We start from the raw sequence: 22,295 nt of genomic DNA, 5'->3' as shown, positions 1-22,295 counted from the left end.
CAGTGGAGATCAAACCCTTTTTAGCAATTTTAGGGAATTTTGCATTCGTGTGTGAGACACCTTGACTGCCTTGAAGACCGCAGCCTTCAGTCTGACTCATTCGAACCAAACCGGGCTGGCTGGTTAGCCAGCCAGCCAGCTAGCCAGCTAGCCAACCAGCCAGGTGTCTGCGGAGAAGAAGAACCTGTGTGCTCTCGTACGCCCCCTTCAGTGTGGCTGCCATACGTTCTGGAAGGCAGAATCCTGTCTGCCTTCACTCGGACCTTTTCTGAGGATTGATGCAGGTGGCAAAACTAAATGTGTGGTATAACACAAACCTGACTATGGTAAATTCGAATGCATACTTCGAATGTGAAAATATTAACTGAAGACGTGAAGATTGCCTCCTGTTGTAGTACACTAATGTTACCAGTAGATGGCGATATTGCAGTGTGCTAGTTCTACTTTTTTGGGAGAATTCGCGCCAAAAAGTCAAGGGGGCACTTCCTCCTACGAAACGTCATCTTTTGGAACAGGAAAGAAGAAGTAAATAGGCCCATTCTGCCATTTCAACCATGAAGTCATGGACAAAAAAAAAAAAAAAAGGCAATGTAAATCACAAAGTAGACTACTGAGATTAAAGTCAATTTTATGTACTCGTAATTTGTTTTTGACAACACTGGAATTCGTTGAGTTTTTGCGTCCAAAACCGGTCTGGGTATTACTAACTACAACTTGGTTGTCTCCTAAATTGAATTATCGACCATCAAGGTTTTGTTGATGATTGTTTGACCAGCTATCGTGAGCTAAAGTATGCCGTCAACGTGGCTTGGCCGTCTTTGTGGATTTTCGAGCGACCCTTTTCGTTAGACGTCATCATTGTTGGCTCTTTCAATTGCAATCTTTCAATTGCAAACCTTGCACGTTGCAATCTCTTTCAACTGTCCAAAACATGAAATGGATCCAAGCGAAATCATCTTCAGATCCCCTTTCAAGATGTTTTCGCTGCACAAGTGCAACTGCCATCTTGAGTAGCTGAAGTGAGTTGACTTTTCCTTCAAAAACACAAACACGAAGGCACACTTTCAAGTCAAGTCATGCGGCTGCAGCTCCCACCGCTGGGGTCAAATCGGCGCCAAGTGGCCAGATTTGGACGAGGGAATTCAGCCCATCTCCTCGTCGTCCTCGCTGGCCACGTTGTCCATCTGGTTGCCATGGCGCTGCTGCTGCTGCGTCTGCTGCTGCGACCAGTCGGCACTGAGCTCGGCAAAGGCCCTTTGCTGCTCCTCCAGCTCTCGTAGCTCCCCCTGCAGGCGCTCCAGGTGAAGCGCCCGCCGGTTTTTCAGCAGGCGGCCGGGGAACGGGTTCATGTCGACGAAGGCCATTCCCATCAACTTCCTGCACGCACGCAAACAAGCACACACGCGCGCGCAATCCCATCAGACCCACACCAACGCCGCGACAGTTCAACAGAATGATGAAGCCATCGGCGTGGGGCAAAATGCTACCACAGAGCTCAAATGAGCTGTCGGCTGGTAGGGTGCCGAGGATCAAGAGATTTTGCAGCCGCTATTGGTCTGTCGCCGGACCACCTCATATTTTGGTGGATTATTATCAAGTGTTGAAAATAGCTTGGGACCGATACCATGAATACGCTTGAACCAGCGGAGGCTGGTTGAGACGTTTAGTTCTTGCATCACCGGTGGCTGGACGACCCTGAAAACTGAACTGGCAAATACGTTCGGGCAACTTGGCACTCTCGCAAAAGTGAAAAGACCTACAAACGGCCCCACCCGCAAGCGAGTGGATGCAAATGCACTTTTAAGAAGAAATAATTGGTGGATTTCAGAAAAAGCAGCTGATCAAGAAGAGCTTCGCTTTTCACTTAGAACAGAAAGATTGATCTCTTGGCTTTCGTTGCCCTTTGATATCAGGCTAGACCACAGTGCAGGTGGTCCTGCTACCTGGCGTCCGTGATGGTCTTGGTGAAGAAGCGAAGGTATTGGTAGATGTCCATGCTGTCGTTGATCTTCAGGATGTCGTCTTCTTTGTATTTGAAGAGAGCCAAAGCGTACCTGAACATCACCTTGAAGCACAAGACGGCTTGTCGGAGGGTGTCTTGAGAGCATTTGAGTGTGCGTGCGTGTACCTTGGTGCCCTCGTACAAAAAGGCGTCCCAGAGAGGCAGCAGGATGTCGCTGGGAAGACTCTCCACAAAAACCACCAGGAACCAGTTGAAGGTGACAAGAGACACGTCAATTCCGTGATGGTCAAAGTGCGCCGCCAGCCGAGGAAGCTTCTCCATCAGGAAGTCCTTCAGAACGTGCTGGTCCGCCTGTCATTGGGGAGGGCAATCAATCAAGCCGCACCATGCGCCCCGCCTACAAAGCCAAACGGTGGCGGACCTGCGCGGCCAGCAGGTTCTTGGTGTAGTAGTCCGAAGGCATGATGGCGTCCACCACGGCCACCAGGCACCAAAACGCCTCCTCTTCACTCTGGAGCACCACCAGAGCAATGGCCGCCAACCTGGGACACAATGTTTTGTTTTTCTGCTGGGGCTGGAGCGGATTTCTTTCAATTCCGCGAAAATGGATTGGCTAAACGAGTAAATTGAGTTCCGTGCTCCATCACGAAACGAGTTCGACCGGTGAGTCAAGGTGCCACTGATGAAACACGGCGTATTGACGCTGTTTTGTAGTATTTCCGGAGCGTGCGTACCTGTTGAGACCCTGGCAGTAGCCGATGGAGGGATTCTGCCAGGAGAAGGCCAATAGGATGCGCTGCAGCTGTTGGTGGGCGGGGCTAGATGGTGAGGAGAAATTGCGGTTGCTGGTCAGGGTTCGGTGAAGGTCCAACTGGATCTGTCTGGAGGCGGGATGAGGACACGTGCGACTCTTGTCGCAGAGCTGGAGACACACGAGCAGGATGTCAGTCAGACCCGATGTGACGGACAACGACAATGTCCGTCCAAAGATTGCCTCATTCCACAGGAAGACGAGCTAAGAGCGATCGGTACGCAGGACGGTCGTTTCACGAACCGGGTGGGGCACCAACACCCTATTGCTGACCGCCCGCAGGGAACACACCCACCAAGACATAAATAGGGGAACGCCAAACCTAAATTTTAGAACTGATTTAAAGGTGAAAGATATTAAACAAACAACAGTCCAGTTGCCTTCATTCAACCTTTGTGGCGTACCATGACCTGACTGACCGACAATCGACATCAACATGCAACTACCGCAGGTGGCTAACTCAAAGGTGGCTAACTATTGGCCACGGGCCTGGTGACTGTTGAGGGCGGATTCAAATGAGTCCAGGGTTGGGCTGTTATAGGTGAGGAGGAGGAGCTTGTAGGAGATCTGGAATTTCACGGGGAGCCAGTGAAAATCCGGAGATGTGCTGCCAGGGCTCTGTGGAGGTGAGAATCCTGGCAGCTGAGTTCTGGACATCCGGGAATCTGTCCAGGGTATTGCTGGGTACCCCGCACAAGGGTCCAGTGCGGTAGTCCAGACGGCTGGTGATGAAAGCATGGACGAGGATCTCGTCAGACGAGCGCGTTCCAGAGTGACGGAGACAGAGCTCGGATTGGCAAAAGGAATACTGCACTCCTTATTATTATTATTCCAACTGAGGTTTATACGGCGCAATGTCATTCGATTTCACTCTAATCGGAATACAAGGCTCTACGTAAATCCGGTTTATGGCAGGTCCGTCAAGTGATTGGCCAAAAGACCCGACCCGAGTGTGACAGTTCCTTCAGCTAACTCACCATGAGACCCAGCGCGACTTGGACCAGACCATCACGTTACTGATCCGACATGAAAGTGACAGGTCAGTAATGCGCGGACGGGATCTACCTGCTGGTATCGTTGCGGGCGGCAATCTCTGGCGGCCCTGGTCTGGACTCGGACCAAGCAGCGCCAGACGCGCTGGCGGTACTCTTGAGGGACGCCGGCCCGCAGCAGACCTTTGAGTTCCGGCGACGGGCAAAAGTCATCATCCGACCTGCCGGCTAGGTACTGAGCCCAGCGACTCAACAGGGGGCGCTCTCGACCCTCCTGCAACAAAGACCGGATGACGTTTGGTGACCACGTGTTGAGGAGACCGGAGGCTCATGTCAGGTCGGACCTGTTGCAGCAGGTTGTGCGAGCGGATCTCCAGCGCTTGGATCTTGGCCAGAAGCTTCACGTCTTCCACCTCGTAGTCGGGAATGATCTTGAAGCCGTACTCGTCGTGAAGGCTGTTTGTGGTGGCTTTGAAGTTCTTCGCCTGCCCCTGCAGAGCGTCCTCTACCATCTTTTGAATAGTCCGCCGCTGGTCCGGATCCAGACTTCTGATCTCCTGCAGCTTCCGCAGGACTCCCAGGTAGCGACTCTCGGCCTGGCAGTGCCACGCCTCCAGGTAGGCACACTAAGAGAAACACTGACAGTCGGCCCACACGCAAAAGAAGCGGGCCCGACGGTGCTACCGGCCCACCTTGACCATCAGACTTCGCTCCTGCTCTGAGCTTTTCCTCCACAGTTTGGTGAGCTGGAAGATCTCAGAGTTCAGAAACTTGTTCTGCGTCTTGTAGGCCTCGATGTCATCCTGAAGGAGACGCATACAAACCGCCTTCATCAGCGAATTGCCCAATATGCCGCCGCCCTGTGGGGGACTTCTTCCTGACCTTCAGGTCCTCGACGCGCTGCTGCAGTTGTCTGAACGAGTCTGGGGCGCAGGTGGGCGAGGCGGAACTCGGCGGGTTGGACACACAGGCGGCCACGTGAGCCGACAGCTTGATGATCACCTGGACGGGCGCGAGACAAGGACCGGTCACAACTTCGTGACCAATCTTGAAAGGGTTCGCTACTTAGGTTTGAAAAAAAAAATAATGATAATGAAACAACAACAGGGAGGAAGGAACACAAGAAGTTGGACGCCGGCACTTGGACACGGTGCGGCACGGACTTCAAGGCGTGTACGAGATGCGCAGTTGACCAGCGGAGTGAAGCTGACCTCCCGCTTGGCTTTGTTCTTCTCGGTGAGCTTCCGGACCTCGTCCCGCAGTTGTGCCGCCTGCCGGTCCCGCTGGTCCAGATCGTGTCTGGCCGCCTCCGCCGCCGCCTGCGCTCGCTCCACGCGTCCAAGCAGGTCGGCCACTTGCCGCTCGCGGTGCCGCAGCAGTTCCAGACGCTCCTGCTCGCCCTCGGCCGCCACAAAGTCTGCACACGTCCGTTTTTCCCGCTGGGCCGCCTCCAAGGTTTTGTGGAGGAGCCACACGAGCTCCTGCGGGGGGCGCAACACACGCTTGGGTTGACATGGTTGCAAGTCTTGCAAGTCGACCACATTGTCCGCAGTGTAAAACTGTGTAGGTTTCAACGAATAGGCAAAATCGCAAATGTCACTGTATAGGGATTTTCTTATCATGGACCAAGATAGCTCCTCCCTTCATAGTCATCCGGGATTGATAAGGTTTGAATGGAGCAGACTTTGAACTTTGAAGCCATTGTGCAAATTATGATACGACCACGATATTTGTTCTCCAGAGGCTTTTGAGCAAGTCTAGCCAATGGGCCACTTGACAGCCCAATATGGCGGCCGCTTTTCTTTCCCCACGTCCGCCAAATGACATACCACAATCCGCTTTTCTCTGTTATTGTCTCTATTGTCGTCAATAGTGGGCACTCAAAACACTTGCTCAGAAGTCTCGTTGAAAGTTAGCAAAATCGTTTGATTACAGTGACTGCCTCAAGATATGAAATGACTAAGTCTTTTTTGCCCTGCGGGCCTGTCTCATGAGTTTTTTTTTTTTTTAATAGACCATTCTGTTGAAACATGATTCAAAAGCAATGTCTGATTTTCAACGGCTCATTTTCATGAAATGTTGATTTATGAATACCTTTGTCCAGTTATTTCTGTGACCACTGAGGAATTTGATTTCATTAAACAGAGGGGTACCAACAATTTTGTCCACGTGCGTCTCGGGCACCATGTAGTGGCTTGGGAAGGACTCCGACCGCAAAATGAGTGTCCTGACCTTCTGAGCTTTGACTTCCTCCATCAGCAAGTCCTTGTCCTGCTGGAGGCGGGACACGGTCTCCGAGAACACGGCCGCCGACCTTTTCGAGGAGCTCAAATTCTTCTTCCTCCGCGCAGGGTCCAGCAGCGCCGCGGTCGCTCCTCCCGGCGCCGTTTGTCCGACCGGCCCGGCAGGAGGCATCGTCGCGGAAGCTGAACAGACGACAGCAAATTACCGAAGATATTCTAGATTCAGACAAGAGCCGATCCAGAGGGCTAGACCACATGAGCAACACTTTCACTATACACTGGACTGGTAATGTACCGGCGCCATTGGCGGTGGCGTCCACCTGGACTCCGGCTGGAGCTTGCACGTAGAAGACACTTTGCGCCCACTCTTGAGACGACCTCTTCCGAAAACTGTGGACTGTGTTCCTGTCATGCGATACAAAGAGTTGCTGGGAAAGGCGCCTCCTTTTTTTCCTTCCTTCACTATTTGGACTTTTGGAAGGCGAAATGGACTCACTGGATCTGGATGAAAGGATGTTTGATGGACATGTTGGTGAGCGGCATCCTTTGAGGTGTCTCGTTGGCGGCCTCCTCCCCCACTAGCCCCGCCGGACTCTTCAACAGTGGCAGGAAGTCATCTGCGGCCACAGCGAGCACAAGCACCGTGATTGGTCACCTGAACTTTCATACATAACGCTCTTCAACCTCCCTCCATCCGTCCGTTTTTCGAGGGCACTTGACCTCATTTCAGTCGTTTGATATTGAAATCACGGTTAATAACCGCGATCATTCGTTGTTTTCAAAACTTAGAGCCTAGCATTTATTCAATTGCCAAAACCCAACTTTAAGTATAACTTAAAACAACAACCAGGAAATAAATAAATAAGTAAAATAATGCCATGGTCAAATAATGGCGATTTAAAAAAAAAGAGCAATAAAAACAAACACCTGCTACCGTTCCTGCTATGCGCATTTGGCCTCTTGGGGGCAGTGGGGTGTGGTATCACTTTGAGATACACTTTTGCATCGATTCCAAAAGTAGAAGACAGTCAACAATTGAACTTTGTTCATATTTTTTTACAGATTAGGAAGAGTATATGCCTGTGAGTATTGTTACATGATCCATGTGAATATGTTACGGCAGCATTTGTGTGTGAATATTCGTTATGACAATGAATATCACTCCTGGAGCACAATGCTAATTTTCTACCTGCAAGAGCATTTCGTGTTCACTGCCAGCAGTACCACTGGCGCGATTTCAAAATTGTGTTGTATTTAACTTATTCACTGCCAAGGCCTTATTTACAACGACGCGCAAGTTCTTTGTCTTCAATGAAGCTAACATGCTAACATGTGTGTGGAATGTGGGAGGAAGCCGCAGAACCCGGATAAAACCCGGGCAAGCGGGGAGAGAACATGAAGACGAAATCCAAACGTTACGAAATGGGCTGCGACTTTCATAACTCAGACGTCTGTCAGACAGGATGGTGAAACGTTCCCATGTTTGGACAAGTTACGACAGGAGCGGAATTCTCGATGAACAGGCCAACTGATAGAAGGGCAAGACACACAAACATACACGCATGCGTACGCAGCACAAGCACTGACAAAGATCAATCAGTGCAAACTATAGAGATCAAATAACTATCGATTTACAGCTACGTAAGTATAACTACTAACTGGACGAGGGCCCTGATAGGGTTCCAGATCAGGATGTGTTTGACTCTGCTGCTGATGTCACTGAAGGCTCACGTGACGAGGACACCTCATCAGAAAGAGCTCAGCAACAACAGGAAGCTCCCGAAAAAGTCACTTCCTGCTTCCTGCCACCCCGCCCGGCTGCGCAACATTCCTTCTCCACACCAGCTGACCTGCTTCACCGCTGCTCACTACGCTACAAACATCGGAAAGTAAGGAGGTCAGCAACTTGATTTGGGAACACCTTTGAAGCAGAAGTCAACCCAAACATTTTTTTCAAGAATATGTTCCCAGCAGGCCCTCTAGTTGAAACAGGGCATTCTGATAAATATTGCGTTTGTGGAATAAGTGTTAATCCACTGGTTTTCAGCCATCTCTGGGGGCGGCCATTTTGTCTTCTGTCGACTGAAAATGACTTCACAACTTTTCACAACGACCAATAGCGGCTCAGATTCAGAAAACAGGTCAGCCGCGATTGGTCGTTGTGAGCAGTTGTGATGTCATTTTCAGTCAGAAGACAAAATGGCCACCCCCAGAGATGGCTAAAAACGAGTGCATTCTGCTGCTTAACTTATATTCCACAAACGCAAAATGAATCAGAATGCCGTGTTTCAACTAGTGGGCCTGCTGGGAACATATTCTTAAAAAAAAAATGTTTCCGCTTTAAGTCTGCAGGCTGGTTTGATGGGTCATTTGACCGCAAAATATCACTATGACATCAATGTCAACCACTTCCAAACCGCTGAAACCGGTTTCAGACCAGTTAAACCGGACTCAGGCCAGTGAAGCTTCAATTGGACAGGCGAGGTGGAATTTATTCAATTTTTTGTACTTTATGGTGTATCAGACCAATTCCAACAGATTCAGGCCATTTAAATTAGTATCAGACCAGATAAAAGCTGATTAACTCATCCACTGCCAGATATTTTCAGACTCTCTTTTACCCTAACGTTTGAAAAAAAAAAAATGAATAAAACAAATAAATTCTTGGGATTGAATGACTAGACTGTGAAAAAACAAGTAAATTCGTCAATGGCAGTGAATGAGTTAAGATCAGTGAAACACATATCGGACCAGTTACAACCCGTGTCGGACCAGCACTCAACAGATTCAGCCCAGGAAAAAATGACTAAGGCCAGTGAAACCAGGATTGGACCAGTGAAGAGCCTGTAGCAGATGAAGAGCAGGTGAAGCAGTACGCTACGGGTGCACCTGTGATGTTGCTCGTGGTGTCGAGGCAGGCACTCGTCTGGTGGTTCTGTCGGTGGTGCCAGCGTTTGAGTTGCAGCTGCTGCAGCCAATAAAGCATCAAATCCTGAGTCACCGCCTAGGGAGGACAGAGCAGAACACGGCTCTAGTAGCGGGGGGGGGGGGGGGGGGGGGGGACATGTTTGCGGTCGGGACTGCGCGGTCAAACTTGTACTTTGAGGGTGTAGGTACGCTCGGGCGTCTCGATGTTGAAAGTGCCCATCTCGGCCTTGAGCGGGTAGGTGAAGGTGGCGGAGCTGAGGTCCACCCGGCCCAGCGGAGTCACGTCCTGAGGGGTGCGGTAGTAGAACATCTGGTTCTGCTTCTCCTCATAGGTGAACCAGCGCCGCTTCCAGGCCCGCAGGGGGCCGCCCTGCTTCTGCAGGAAGCCGCAGAGTTTGGGCTCACCCGAACTGCCCAGAAAGTTGGGGGCGTCCTCTGGGTCCAAGTGAACAGGAAGAGGAGTCTGTTGGGGGTCCAGGTGAGCAGGTGGAGGAGTCTTACAAGGGTCCAGGTGAACAGGGGGGGGAGACTGACATGGGTCTAGGTGAGCAGGGGGAGGAAATTGATGGGGGTACAGATGAGCAGGCGTATGAGTGGAGTGGGGCTCAAGGTGAGCAAGAGTAAGAGTCTGATTGGGCTCTGGTTGAGCAGTGATGCTAGTCTGATGGACGACCGGTTGAGCAGTAAGAGGAGCCTGATGGTGATCCAATTGAGCAGGTGGAGGGGCCTGATGGGGGTCAGGGTGAGCAGGTGGAAGACTTTGATGGGGGTCCAAGTGAGCAGGTGGAGGAGCCTGGTGCGGGCCCAGGCGAGCAGGGGGAGGACACTGAAGGGGGCCCAGCTGAGCAGGAACAGGAGTTGAGTTGGGGTCATGGTGAGCAGGTGGAAGAGTCTTACTGGGGTCCAGTTGAGCAGGGGTTGGAGTGGGAAGGGAGTCCATGTGAGCAGTAAGAGAAGCCTGATGGGGGTCCAGGTGAGCAAGAGTAAGAGTCTGATTGGGTTCTGGGTGAACAGGAGAAGGTTTGGGATGGGAATCAAGGTGAGCAGTAAGAGAAAGCTGATGGGGGTCGAGGTGAGCAAGAGAAGCCTGGTGGGGGTCAAGCAGAGCAGGTGGTTGAGTTTGATGGGGGTCCAGGTGAGCAAGAGTAAGAGTCTGATTGGGGCCTGGGTGAACAGGTATAGGAGTGCGATGGGGGTTCAGGTCAGCAGTAAGAAGAGCCTGATGGGGGTCTGGGTGAGCACATGTAGAACTGGGATGGGAGTCCAGGTGAGCAGTAAAAGAATCCTGATGGGGGTCAAGGTGAGCAAGAGTAAGGGTCTGATTGGGGTCTGGGTGAACAGGGGTAAGATTGGGATGGGAATCCAGGTGAGCCGTAAGAGAAGCCTGATGGGGGTCAAGCAGAGCAGGTGGTTGAGTTTGATGGGGGTCCAGGTGAGCAGATGGAGGGGTTTGATGGGGGTCCAGGTGAGCATGAGTAACAGTCTGACTGGGGTCCAGGTGAATAGGGGCGGTATTCTGATGGCAGACCAGTTGAGCAATGAGAGGAGCCTGATGGTGGTTTAAGTGAGCAGAAAGCTGGAGGTCCAGGTGAGCTATGGGAGGAGTCTGATGAAGATTCGGTTGAGTCGGAAGAGGAAGCTTTTGGGTGTCAAGGTGAGCAGGCGGAGTCTCACAGATGTCCAGGTGCGCAGGGTGAGGAGCTTGAAGGGAGTCCAGGTGAGCAGGAGTACAAGTTTGATGGGGTTCCAGGTCAGTAGGAGCAAGACTCTGAGGTGGGTCCAAGTGAGCAGGAAGAGGAACCGCATGGGTGTCCAGGTGAGCAGGAAGATAAGTCGGATGGGGGTCCAGGTGAGCAGGAAGATAAGTCGGATGGGGGTCCAGGTGAGCAGGAAGATAAGTCGGATGGGGGTCCAGGTGAGCAGGAAGATAAGTCGGATGGGGGTCCAGGTGAGCCGAGGTAGAAGGCGGATGGGGTTCCAGGTCAGCAGGGAGAGGAGCTGGATGAGGGTCCAGGTGAGCAGGAAGCTGAGGCTCGAGGTGAGCAGGGGTAGAAGTGAGAACGGGTTCCAGGTGAGCAGGAGGAGGAGTCTCGTGGGAGTGCAGATGAGGAGGAAGATGGGGGTTCAGGTGAACACAAGTAGGAGTCTGATGGGGCTCTGGGTGAGCAGGAGGCTCAAGGTCCAGGTGAGCAGATGTAGGAGTCTGATGAGGGTCAAGGTCAGCAAGAAAAGGAGCCTGATGGGGGACTCTGTGAGCAGGAATCTGGGAGTCCAGGTGTGCAGGTGTAGGAGTCTGACTGGGGTCCAGTTGAGCAGTAAGATGAGCCTGATGGGTTTCCAGGTGAGGAGAGGGAGGAGCCTGAGGTGCAGTTGAAGGTAACATCTTTGTAACATTCTGGTGGCTTTGGTGGTCTTCATCCTGTTCTTCAAAAAGTGAGTCAGTTTTAGTTTCTCCCTGTAAAAGGGATTGTGAACGTAGATGTGAATAATTTTGGTCTTCCATCTTCAAATCCAGGCTGGGTTCTGGTGGGGAACCTTTGCTTTTCTGGTTTCTGTTTGAGGATCTAGATGATATTTAACAAACTGATGGGGTTGTTCTCCGGGATTGTAATGGTCTCTATAAAACTGCGCCGGGCATCTGCGTAACTCAGATGGTTGGGTGTGGTTCTCTGCAGAAGTCTACTGATCATCTGTGGGACTCTGGCGGCTGTCTTGTGGGATCTGGAGGACTCTGGAGGATTTCTGTTGGACTGTGATGGGTCTGTGCAGGAGAATGATTGGTATGTTGTGCCTCTAGGGGACTCTGGAAAGTCTCTGGTGGACTTGGTAGTGGTGGTCTGATGATGACATCACAGCATGTTGATGCAATCTGAGCTTGGCAGGAAGTGACACAGACAAGGCAGTGACATCATTTCCTGCCAAGTGCTTTGCACCGACCCTGAAGGGAATACAATTAGTTTGAGATCAGACCCCGACATCAGAACATGCTGAGCAGTTTCTAGACAGGAAGTCACTCACAAGCACAATGAAAAACATTCAAATGGACGCAGCTGAAGAGAAATTCAAAAGTGATGGACTGTGCGCACAGCACTTCTTTCACTTTTTTTAAAACATCTGTCCGCTGAATTTACCGTTATGATGTATGGCCTTTCTAAGCGCAATACAAGTGCCAGCCCAGTTCCCATTTCCCAATAGCGGACCATGCGATCAACCATGGGATGACTCAAAAGGAGGACACCATGTAGACTGAATTGTTTTTTTTCCTCTCTGTGAAGTTACAGTTGTTGTTTTTTTGGTATGTGTGTGTGTGTGTGTGTGTCTTTTGCGATGGAAAAACACTGTTTTTGTGTTTGTTTTCATACTGAGCTACGCCGATGGCCGAGCGCCGGCATGATATTTCCATTGGTGAAAAAGTGACGGCGGCGGCAGCGGACTTCCTTTACCCCTATGAGGAGCATTTCGGGATGCTGACGGGAGCTCCGCGTTTGGACGCGCCCATCATCACAAACAACAACAGTCGTCGTAATGGCGCTGCGCATTTCTGGGACATATTTTGTGAATGAATCTCTACGGAATTCACTGAGTCACACATCTCTGGTGGTTATGCCCACGTTTCCAGGTGACTTTCACAAGTCTGGGCAGGAAAAAAAAAAGGGCAGAAGGACCTTTAGCGACCATTGAAATGCACTAGTACACTTTGTTAGCATTCTCATACACTTAGCTTTATTTTTCTAGTACTGGCTTAGTGACTACTCTAGTACACTTATTTAGAACACACTCAATAAGTACTCAGTGTCACTTAGTATCCCAGACTCCACTACATGTAGTACACCAATACACGTGGTCACTCGTGTAGCACTCTTGGAAGAAACTTGAAGAGTTTGACTCCAAAGTTTCGGACAAAGCAGTTGTGAACTCACCATGGGGCGTGGCCTGAACACACCTGCTTCCCGGGTCCTGCTTGATTGACAGTTGGAAGTTGGCGTGACTTCTTCACATTTACATCCTGGAGTGGACTCGTGCTCGTTTGCGTCCTCCTGAGGTCTACTTCTTCTTCTGAGTCTTCTTCTCGAGTGTCTGACATTTGCTTGTCCCAGGTTGTTGCTTTTTTTTTTTTTTTTTTTTATTCCTGGCGTCAGTTCGGTCCCGCCCACAGCAGTAAATCTGCAACTTCCGCGTTGGACTATCAAAAATAATTGCGTACTTACAAAGGGTCATTTCACAACAAAACTGTCTTAAAATTGACTTCAACTTTATAACTTTGAAGTCGTGTAACACTACACTAACAAGTTGTGTACAAATACTTGTAGCGTAAACCAATACTGAAGTGTAGCACTTTCACAGTGGGATTTTTTTAAAAAGCTTGTACTGAAGAATCTCCGCCAGCAGATGGCAGCACACACGCACACACAAACGCACGCACGCACGTACATGCACAAACAGCAGAGGGGCGCAAAAATAGCATCACCATCATCTTCATCACAATCATAATCTTCATCATCAACACCTTACTAACCTTTATCATCATCTTCCACACCGCATATTATCATCTTCACCATATTCATAATATTAATAATCTTGGTGGATTTAATCTTCACCGTTTTCGTCATCATCATCATTTTAGGATTATCATCATCCTAACCATCTTCATCACCATCATCATCTTTTGTTGTCGTCATCATAATTGCCTCATGTTGGTCATCATCATCCTCACCATCATGGCCTTCATAACTTTCAATCATCATCTTCATCATCGTCTTCATCATCATCATCCTCACCCTCATGGCCTTCATAACCTTTCAATCATCATCTTCATCATCGTCTTCATCATCTTCTTTCTAACGGTCACCATCATCTTTTTGATGGTTTGTGGTTGCCATGGTTACACAACTACTCCCAGCAAATTTTTAACTTGTTCTGCTCTCTGATCACTGTCAGCAGTTTTATCGTGTGCGTGTGTCGTCTTCGTCACTTTTGTCAATGTTGAGACTTTGCAGCCATAAAAAAAAAGACCCCCCCCCCCCCACACACACACACACACTGTGCCCCCCCTTTCAGATGCAAAGTAAGCAGACATATGGAGAGGAGGTGTGGCGGGCTCCTAAAGATTCTGATTGTATGACAAATCACGTCCGAGGACAGCGTCGCGGCTCCCTCCCCCCGTTTCTCCGCCCCCCATGGCCGCCCTCGGACAACAGCTTCATTAGGCTGAAAGAAAGTTTTTGCAGCTTTGTCAAGTCAAGACTCGCAGCTCCTCGGCTCCTTTTCACCGCTTCTTTTGTTGCTACCAATTCAAGTTATTGCGCTCCAAAACAGCCCCCAAGAACCCCCCCCCCCCCAGCCGTAACACACACACACACACGCACACACGGAGGTTCCCTGGGCCTGAAGGCTGCAGTGCATTGTGGGTGTTGCAAAGGCTGCCAGTGATCAGCGAGAGTGTTGAAGAGACGTCCGCGTTTGCACTCCTAGCGGCTTGTCCAAAATTGTTCCTGGTACAGAAAAAGGGAAGAAGGGGGCCACTTTGAAATCGGGGACACTTGACATTCATGGACACGCTCACAAAAACAAGATGCAAATATGGCCGAGTTGGCTCAACGCCAGTCACAAGACATTTTTCAGACACTAACGGGCGTTAGTTGGTAGCAGCACGTTGACAATCCCAAAAGTGACGCCGATGGAGGCTTGCTTTGATGTGACGCCGCATGTGTGCTTTCTTGACCGCGTGTTAGCATTAGCCTCAAGGAATCATCGGCAACGTCTTCCGTGGGCTTAGTTGCCGTCGGAGCGCCGATGGCCGGGCTAGCCGATGGCCGGGCTAGCCGATGGCCGGGCTAGCCGATGGCCGGGCTAGCCGATGGCCGGGCTAGCCGATGGCCGGGCTAGCCGATGGCCGGGCTAGCCGATGGCCGGGCTAGCCGATGGCCAGGCTAGCCGATGGCCAGGCTAGCCGATGGCCAGGCTAGCCGATGGCCAGGCTAGCCGACCTGTTTTGCTTCCTTTTGAGTGACGGCTCAAGTTGGAGTCGTACTTGTCGTGTCTCTTTGCAAAGTTTCTTTTTCTGAAAAGCGCAATCCTTGACTGAAATCTGGAATCCTCCTCGATGAGGTCAACTTTGCAGGTGTCAACAGGCAGCACTTGACAGGTCATGTGCTTCAAGCGGAAGTCAACCCAAACATCTTTGTTTCAAGAATATGTTCCTAGCCGGCCCACTGGTTGAAACACGGCGTTCTGATTCATTTTGGGTTTGTGGAGTATAAATTAAGCAGCAAAATGCACTCGTTTTTTTGGTGGCCACTTTGTCTTCTGTCGACTGAAAATGACATCACGACTGCTCACAACGACCAATCACGGCTGACCTGTTCTCTGAATCTGAGCCGTGATTGGTCGTCGTGAGCAGTCGTGATGTCATTTTCAGTCGACAGAAGACAAAATGGCCGCCCCCACAGATAGCTAAAAACGAGTGGATTAACACTTATTCCACAAACGCAATATTTATCAGAATGCCTTGATTCAACTAGTGGGCTTGCATAAAACATATTCTTGGAAAAAAAAATGTTTGCGTTCCCCTTTCAAGTCCAAAAGGTCAATCGAGCTGTTTTTGTCCAGATTTTGCGTCTTGCCAACCAAAGACGTCAACCAGCCGACTTTCTTACGTCCCCTCGGGTGATCCTAGAAGACGGTCCTTTGGCCTGAGATGTGTTAAGCGTGCACAATTGTCGGCTCTGAAACGGCTCGGCGCTGACAATGGGAAATATTCCGCGTGCGCAAAAATCTTCCCGCCCTGGAGCGAACATTCCTCTTGGTTTTCGTGAGCAGGTGACGTTTGACGGTGCGAGATCTCGGCCTCGGAGGACTTGCGAAGCCATCGCTTGAGATTATATGCGCCGTCCTTGCATGTGTATCGCCGCAAGTCAAGTGAAGTCTTTCAGAAGTTTGAGCTCGACTTTTGCTACCAAGTCGCAAGATTTGGCGACCGGAGTCTGACTGGAGTCAAGTCGGGCGACATCTCGGCGTCCGAGCGCCCCCAGGAAAGCGCGGCGTGCGTAAACAAAAATGACAAAGTGACGCTGGTCTCTCATTTGAAGGTCTTTGGGAGCAAGCTTGGCGGCGTTGCGGCGGCGGCGTCCATCACGGCGTCCATCGCGGCCCCTCTCCATTGTTGCCTTGTTGCCCAGGAAGGTTTTAATGTAATGGTGGGCGTCGTCAATCACGGCGCTGAATGCGCGGGCGCGCACGGCCTCCGCCTCTTCATCAATCTGCTGTTGCATTGTGGGAGCCGCTTCCTTTTCACTTGTCGCCGGCTGTTTGCTCGTCTGATAATTTAGCTCCAGCGAGCGCTTGCCCGCCGCCAAGCGGCGCCATGGAAACGCCGTCAGCGGATGGACATCACGTCATGGCGGCAACAAGACGTCCTGGTCTAGCTGCAAAAGATTTTTAAAAAAAATGTCTTTTTTTTTTTTTTTTTTTTTTTTTGTGGCTCCCACAGTTTTAGATCTCCCCCTGGCTGATGTGCACTACTCGTACCAACAAAATGGCTGCGTTACAAAAGCACAGGCATTGTCGACAACTTGGTCTCTGTATTGAGTGACTTCTCTCAAGCCTTCAGCAACTATTTAAAGTGGAAATAAACCCAAACATATTTTTTTTCCAGAACGTTTTCCCAGCAGGCCCACTAGTTGAAACACGGCATGATTAATATTGTGTTTGTGGAATATGAGTTAAGCAGCAAAATCCATCTCCGGGGGCGGCCATTTTATCATACTGAAAATGACATCATAACTACTCAGAGCCCAGGCAATAACCAATGTGGGCTCAGCTTCCGAAAACAGGTGAGCCGTGATGGGTCGTTACCTGAGCCCTGAGCATCCGTTTTTCAGTCGGCAGAAGTGACAAAATGGCCGCCCCCAGTGATGGCCAAAGACGAGTGGATTGACTCTTATTCCACAAACGCAATATTTATCTTGTTTCAACTAGTGGGCCTGCTGGGAACAAATTCCGGAGAAAGATATGTTTGGGTTGACTTCCACTTTAATGTGTAATTGTTGTTTGCAAGATTGAAAAAAAAAACCCATCACATTCCGTATCGTTTGGTTAAAACTCAACAGAAATATTTGCAAAACCGCCATGCACAAATCAAATGCAGGCGTCGTGTATGATTTTCACCCGTGATGGTTTTGTAAATGTAGTTTGTTTGTTTCGTTAAAAGCATTTAAGTTTTCATTTTCTTTTGTTGAGGAAAATATTTTTTTCAAATGTTACTTAGGGTTAGGGTTAGTTTTCGTTAACCAAAAGCATCTTAGTTACAATCCACCATTTCTCTTCAGGCGACAACTTTGAGATGGCTCCCGCATTGGTTTGATCCGTTGCATGTTGACGAAGTTCGCGCTGTTGTCTTTTCTTGTCCTTTTGCCTCCTCAGCCAGTTTGCAGGTCACAATTGCGCCTCGAGGCCGCGTTGCAATCAGCTGGAACGAGGCAAAGGTGGGCCGGGCTCAAATATCGCCCAGTTGGCGAGGGCAAAAAAAAAACGGGTTGAAAAAGCTCGGCTACGAGAGGCCCAAACGAAGCAGGCTCAAAAGCGACCAAGGATGACGATGACTGACCTGCACACAATCGACCGAGTGACAGTGAGACAAGACAAAGGGGGTGGGGCTAGACTGGGAATGGGCAGGTGACCCAGACGAGGAAGGGGGCGGGGCGGCAGGCTGCACCCCACGACACGTTCGCACCCTTCTCACTTTTGCAACTGGCCTCGTTTTGCACAAGCCAAACAACAGATGACCATGCAAACATGACTTTCACTCATGGGTGCACGCATGTGTGTGCGCGCGTGCTGATGTTGTGTGTGTGTGTGTGGGGGGGGGGGGGGGGGGATTGCAAGCAGGATCAGCATGTTTGGGGGTCCGGGGGCTCGATCGTGTCTTAATCCTGTCCAAGCTGCTCTCTGCACAGACCTCTCACTTCAGCGCTTTTCTCTTTCACTTGCTTTCTTTTGGCCTTTTCTTTCGCTCCTCTTCATGGGGGGGCGCTTTCAGTGGGGGGGGGGGGCGCTTTCAGGGAGAGGGGGGGGTATCATCAAGTGTGCACAAAGCAAATGAACACGTCCACAAGGCAGCCAAGACGGAAAGCTCAAAGAACACACGACGGCCAGCACAACATTTGGGTTTTTGGAGGTTCATGAGCACACTTGAGCGCTTTTGATGGTCTCTGACGTCACGTGACGTCACGCGACGTCACGTGACGTGGCGCTGACCACCCACGCGCATGTGCCTAAAGTGCACTTTTAGAAAATGCACACTGACAATCTGCTTCCACACTTTGAAGTCAACATGCCATAAAAAAGACAAACCCGCCATAAACTCCTCCCACTTGTAAACTCCGCCCACTTGTAAACACACGGATGGACTTTTGGATTGCTAGTTCATGAAGATTCGGCATGTACTGCATCCTACTGCCAACTGTTTCAAATATTTTGTCAATTTTTCGTTTGACGTGCAACTTGAGTTGCTCTCTGTTGTCGTATTTTGCGCCTCATAAAGCGCCGGCCGCCCATTTTCGACGGGAGGCGGGTCTGGACTGCCGGCAGGCCAGTCTCTTGGTTGCTGTTGTGGAGAATGTGGCTTGGCATTGTTTTGCTGAAAAAAAGCGGGGCGGGGCGCTGAAAATGACACTGCTTGGATTGCGGCATATGTTGCTCCAAAACCTCTCGGCCCCTCTCAGCATCTTGACGGATGTCAACGTTGGCCAAGCCATGGGCACTAATAGAGATGTTTTTTTCAAGGCCAATACCGATACCGATTACGAGTAGTCAAGGGGGGCCGATAACCAATATTAGGGGCGATATTCATTTTCACTAAAAAGGAAAATATTGGTGAAAATAAAAATAAAAAACACTCTGAACTTTGTTTAATCGTCTTTGACCATATGTTTATTGAACAATTTTTTAGATTTGCGTCACGTTGATTTTTTTTTTTTTAAAAGTCATTATTATAAATGTTTGCCAATGTGGCCATCTTTGTTGTAAAATTCTAACAAAAATAGATATTGTATTGTTTTGACAATAAAAACAAGAGGTGCATAGTGTTCCCAGGGTCAGTAGATCTTATATAGTTATAAAGTTCACAGAATTTTTACATAAATACTTCCTTGAAGTTAACACTGTTTTAAATTGATTTATTATCGGCCATCAGATTTATAAAAAATTCCGACACTGATATTCGACAAAGTACTGAATATCGGCGCCACGCCAGACATCTTTTGAACTGTGCACGGGAAACAATCCAGGTGGTCTTTTTCCTCTTGCGCCAGAAGGACACGACGTCCATGATTTCCACAAACAATTTGAAATGTGGACTCGTCAGACCACAGCAGACTTTTCCACTTTGTGGCAGACTACTTGCTGCAGTTGTTCACAAAGTGGTGAAGCTCAGCCCATCCTTGCCTGTGAACCACCGAGCCTTTCGGGAATGCTCCTTTGACACACAATCATGACACGCACGTTTCCAGGCAACTGCTTCACCTGCGGAAGTCAACGACTCTTGACTGTCAGCGCAGCAGCTTCCAACCAAAAAGGGAGCAGGAGACCACGGCATTTCGTTTTAGGGTGTGTTGTCGGTTTTTATCTTCCCTTCGGCTTTTTGCACTGCATTATTTCTGCATTCGAAATAAAACTTTCAGCGCTCAGACAGTCAAGCGAGGCCACGAGCCGTGTCTGAACGCTGAGTCGAAAACTGCACGAGGAAGGAAACTTACTTTGAAAAGCCGACATTTGACTTCTTGAGCTCTTTTGAGGTCATGTCAGGATGTGGCGCTGACGGACCAGCGCAAAGAATCCAAAGTGGGACATTTCAATCAAACAAGAAGACGCACAAGGCGCAAGGGGTCCGTTTGGTGTCGCGCACGCGAGCGGTGCGCGCGCATTAGAATGAGAAAAGCCGCGGCAGCAGCAGCCCAAGCAAAAGAAAGAAAAGCAACACAAAGCGTGAAAAGAAGTGCACGGCGCGCGCACACAATGCTGCTATTCACCTTTGATATATTGCGCGCGCGCGCGCACAGTCTCATGATTTCTTAATGACGACACAACGAGCGCACGCACGCGCCGATTGTGTCTCGTGTGACGGACTTTGTTGCGTCACGTGACCGGCGGGAGGACGGGGGGCCCGGGGGGGTCGGGGGGGGGGGGGCGGGTTAGGCTTGCTGCGCGTGGCTGGCCTGTGATTGGCTGGCCGTGATTGGTGGCACGCTCCTCGTGCCCGCGGGCTGCTTATGCAAATGAGCGGCTCCCGCGGCACGGGGCAGGCTTCATTCATCTTCTTCATCCTCCCGGGGGGGCGCAAAGGGTTGGGGGTCCGAGGGGGGTACATTGTGTGCGTGCGCTATAAAAGGCGGGCTGAGGTCGGTCGTGTGCCACACTCGCACGATCTCGCTCGTCCTGAGCCTGCCCTCACGCGCACACACGCACGCACGCACGCACGCACGCACACACGCACGAGCCAAGCCAAGCCAAGCCGCCGCACGCATGGACGCGCACGGCCGACACGACTTTTTCCCGCTGAGCGACGACGACGACGATGACTCCCGCGCCAGCACGCGCTCCGCGTCGCCGCCGCCGCCGCAGAAGAAGAAGCGGCGGCGGGGGGGGCGCGCGCGCTGCGAGACCGCCGTGCGCGTGGTCCGGAAGAGCCGCCGGCTGAAGGCCAACGACCGCGAGCGGAACCGGATGCACAACCTGAACGGCGCCCTGGACCAGCTGCGTCGCGTGCTGCCGGCACTCCCGGACGAGAGCAAGCTGACCAAGATCGAGACGCTGCGCCTGGCGCACAACTACATCTGGGCCCTGGCCGAGACCCTCCGCATGGCCGACCGCGGCGGACCCCCCCGCGAGGGCCCCGGCGCCGGCCCCGGCCCCGCCTGGTTCTCCTGTTGCACGAACTCGCCGTCCTCCTCGCCGTCTTCATCGTCATCTTCCTCCTCCTCCTCCTCCTCCTCGCCCGTCTACAGCCCGGGCAGCCCGCTCGAACACGCGCACGAGCACGCGCTCTTTGGTCGCCCGCGGGGGGTCTTCTGACCGGCGGAGCGCCCACCCTCCCCGCATGGACCTCCCGGCGCGAGCGCGAGCGTGAGCGCGAGCACGAGCACGAGCACAGGTGCTGCTCTCAGAGCGAGAGAGAGAGAGAGAGACGGAGTCGTGCACGTGCGCGCGACAAGTTGAAAGGTCAACTCTCCAATTAGTTGTGTGAAATTTCGCACTCAAGACTCATCCATTATTCATGAGGACTTGACTTTATTTATTCTTGGAATGTTTTGTACATAAAGATTTTATCCTATTTACTCACTGACACTTTTCAGCGCAAATAAAGTTTCTACTTTTATACAAAAAGAGTCAACACTCTTCTTTGTGTCTTGCACACGCACGATGGGGGAGTGAGGCGCGACTTGAGCACACTCCAACTGCATATATGACATCTTTGGATTGGGCGCTTTCGCTTGAAAGCAAGAGCGTGTGTGCGTGTGCGCGTCTCCTCGGGCTGAGGTCAGGTTTATGATTGTCGTGATTGTCGTTTTGCTTATTTCAAAGGAAAACTGCAAAGTCCAAATTCATCGGCGTGGCGCTCGTAGGAGTGACAAACGTTCGCTTCCGACGAGAAGAACTTGGGTTCAAATGCTGACGTCAAAGCGATGACATCATCCAACATCCAGACGACTCAGTTGTCGAATTGCAAAAACAGCAAGTCCGGTTTTTGTGCTCCTCCCCAAGTCGCCCGACCAACAACGGCGATTATTGACGACGCCTTTTCAACGAGGAGCAATTAGCTGGCGGCTAAGCTTCTGTTTTTGCAACAAGTCTCGAGGGGGAGGAGCCAACATCTGCTCACTTGCCACCTGAAGATTCGCGCTGCGCGCTCACACCAGACTAAAATGCTTGGAGAGCACGTCCAACACACAAACGTCGACAAAGAAGCTTCCTGGATGGACGGACAGGACGGACGGACGTCAGAGGTGCGCGCGAGTGTTTGCTGCACTGTGATTGGTGGACGAGACGTAGGAAGTGCAGGCGGGCGGCGAGGAGAAGAAAAGAACTGACAAGATAACAATGAAGAAGAAGAAGAAGAGGAAAGGAAAGTTGAACAAAGCCGGCAAAGTGTGAGGGGGCGGGGCCCAAGTCCGAAGGTCTTCATTGACTCAAGTAACCTCCAGGGGTCAAAGGTCAGCGGGTCGACAGGTAGAAGTGTGTGCTTGAGGCCTCTTAAGGACACACGCACGCGCGGGCTGAGTGCTGCGTGCGCCCCCCATACACACACACACACACACACACACTCATCACTGGAAGCTGAAACGAAAAGTTGCAGTTGAAAG

The 22,295-nt window shown here is 50.9% G+C and overlaps 2 protein-coding genes and 1 long non-coding RNA gene across 3 annotated transcripts; 1 reads left to right on the top strand and 2 right to left on the bottom strand.

Annotated features, from left to right (window-relative positions):
- Nucleotides 1-611: 611 nt before the first annotated feature.
- Nucleotides 612-11,575, bottom strand: tbc1d2 (TBC1 domain family, member 2). The gene is given in 17 exon segments (XM_086024563.1): nucleotides 612-1,377; nucleotides 1,944-2,065; nucleotides 2,129-2,314; nucleotides 2,385-2,505; nucleotides 2,698-2,885; nucleotides 3,840-4,040; nucleotides 4,111-4,392; nucleotides 4,459-4,569; nucleotides 4,649-4,768; nucleotides 4,978-5,247; nucleotides 5,999-6,192; nucleotides 6,305-6,414; nucleotides 6,506-6,626; nucleotides 8,899-9,013; nucleotides 9,110-11,493; nucleotides 11,496-11,520; nucleotides 11,564-11,575. Coding segments are annotated over 17 exon segments (4,797 nt in total). The 3' UTR covers nucleotides 612-1,142.
- Nucleotides 11,576-11,737: 162 nt separating this feature from the next.
- Nucleotides 11,738-12,986, bottom strand: LOC147150811 (uncharacterized). Its single transcript, XR_015090254.1, has 3 exons — nucleotides 12,858-12,986; nucleotides 12,381-12,571; nucleotides 11,738-11,875 (listed from the first exon to the last, which is right to left on the bottom strand). It is a non-coding gene; the product is annotated as an uncharacterized LOC147150811 (long non-coding RNA).
- A 7,380-nt stretch (nucleotides 12,987-20,366) lies between these two features.
- Nucleotides 20,367-21,194, top strand: neurog1 (neurogenin 1). Its single transcript, XM_086023642.1, has one exon. The coding sequence runs from the start codon at nucleotides 20,458-20,460 to the stop codon at nucleotides 21,004-21,006; it is 549 nt and encodes a 182-aa protein (XP_085879768.1). The 5' UTR covers nucleotides 20,367-20,457; the 3' UTR covers nucleotides 21,007-21,194.
- The last annotated feature ends 1,101 nt before the right edge of the window (nucleotides 21,195-22,295 follow it).

The sequence above is a fragment of the Filicampus tigris genome, chromosome 2 (genome assembly GCF_054856515.1).
Source record: "Filicampus tigris isolate MCC_2025a chromosome 2, RoL_Ftig_1.0, whole genome shotgun sequence".
NCBI lineage: Eukaryota > Metazoa > Chordata > Actinopteri > Syngnathiformes > Syngnathidae > Filicampus > Filicampus tigris.
The sequence above is the reverse complement of the archived record's forward strand: the minus strand, read 5'-3'. Positions and strand labels throughout refer to the sequence as shown.

Bases quoted from the DNA above. Each gene is read 5' to 3' on its own strand.
- neurog1 (XM_086023642.1), top strand. From the start codon at position 20,458: ATGGACGCGCACGGCCGACACGACTTTTTCCCGCTGAGCGACGACGAC.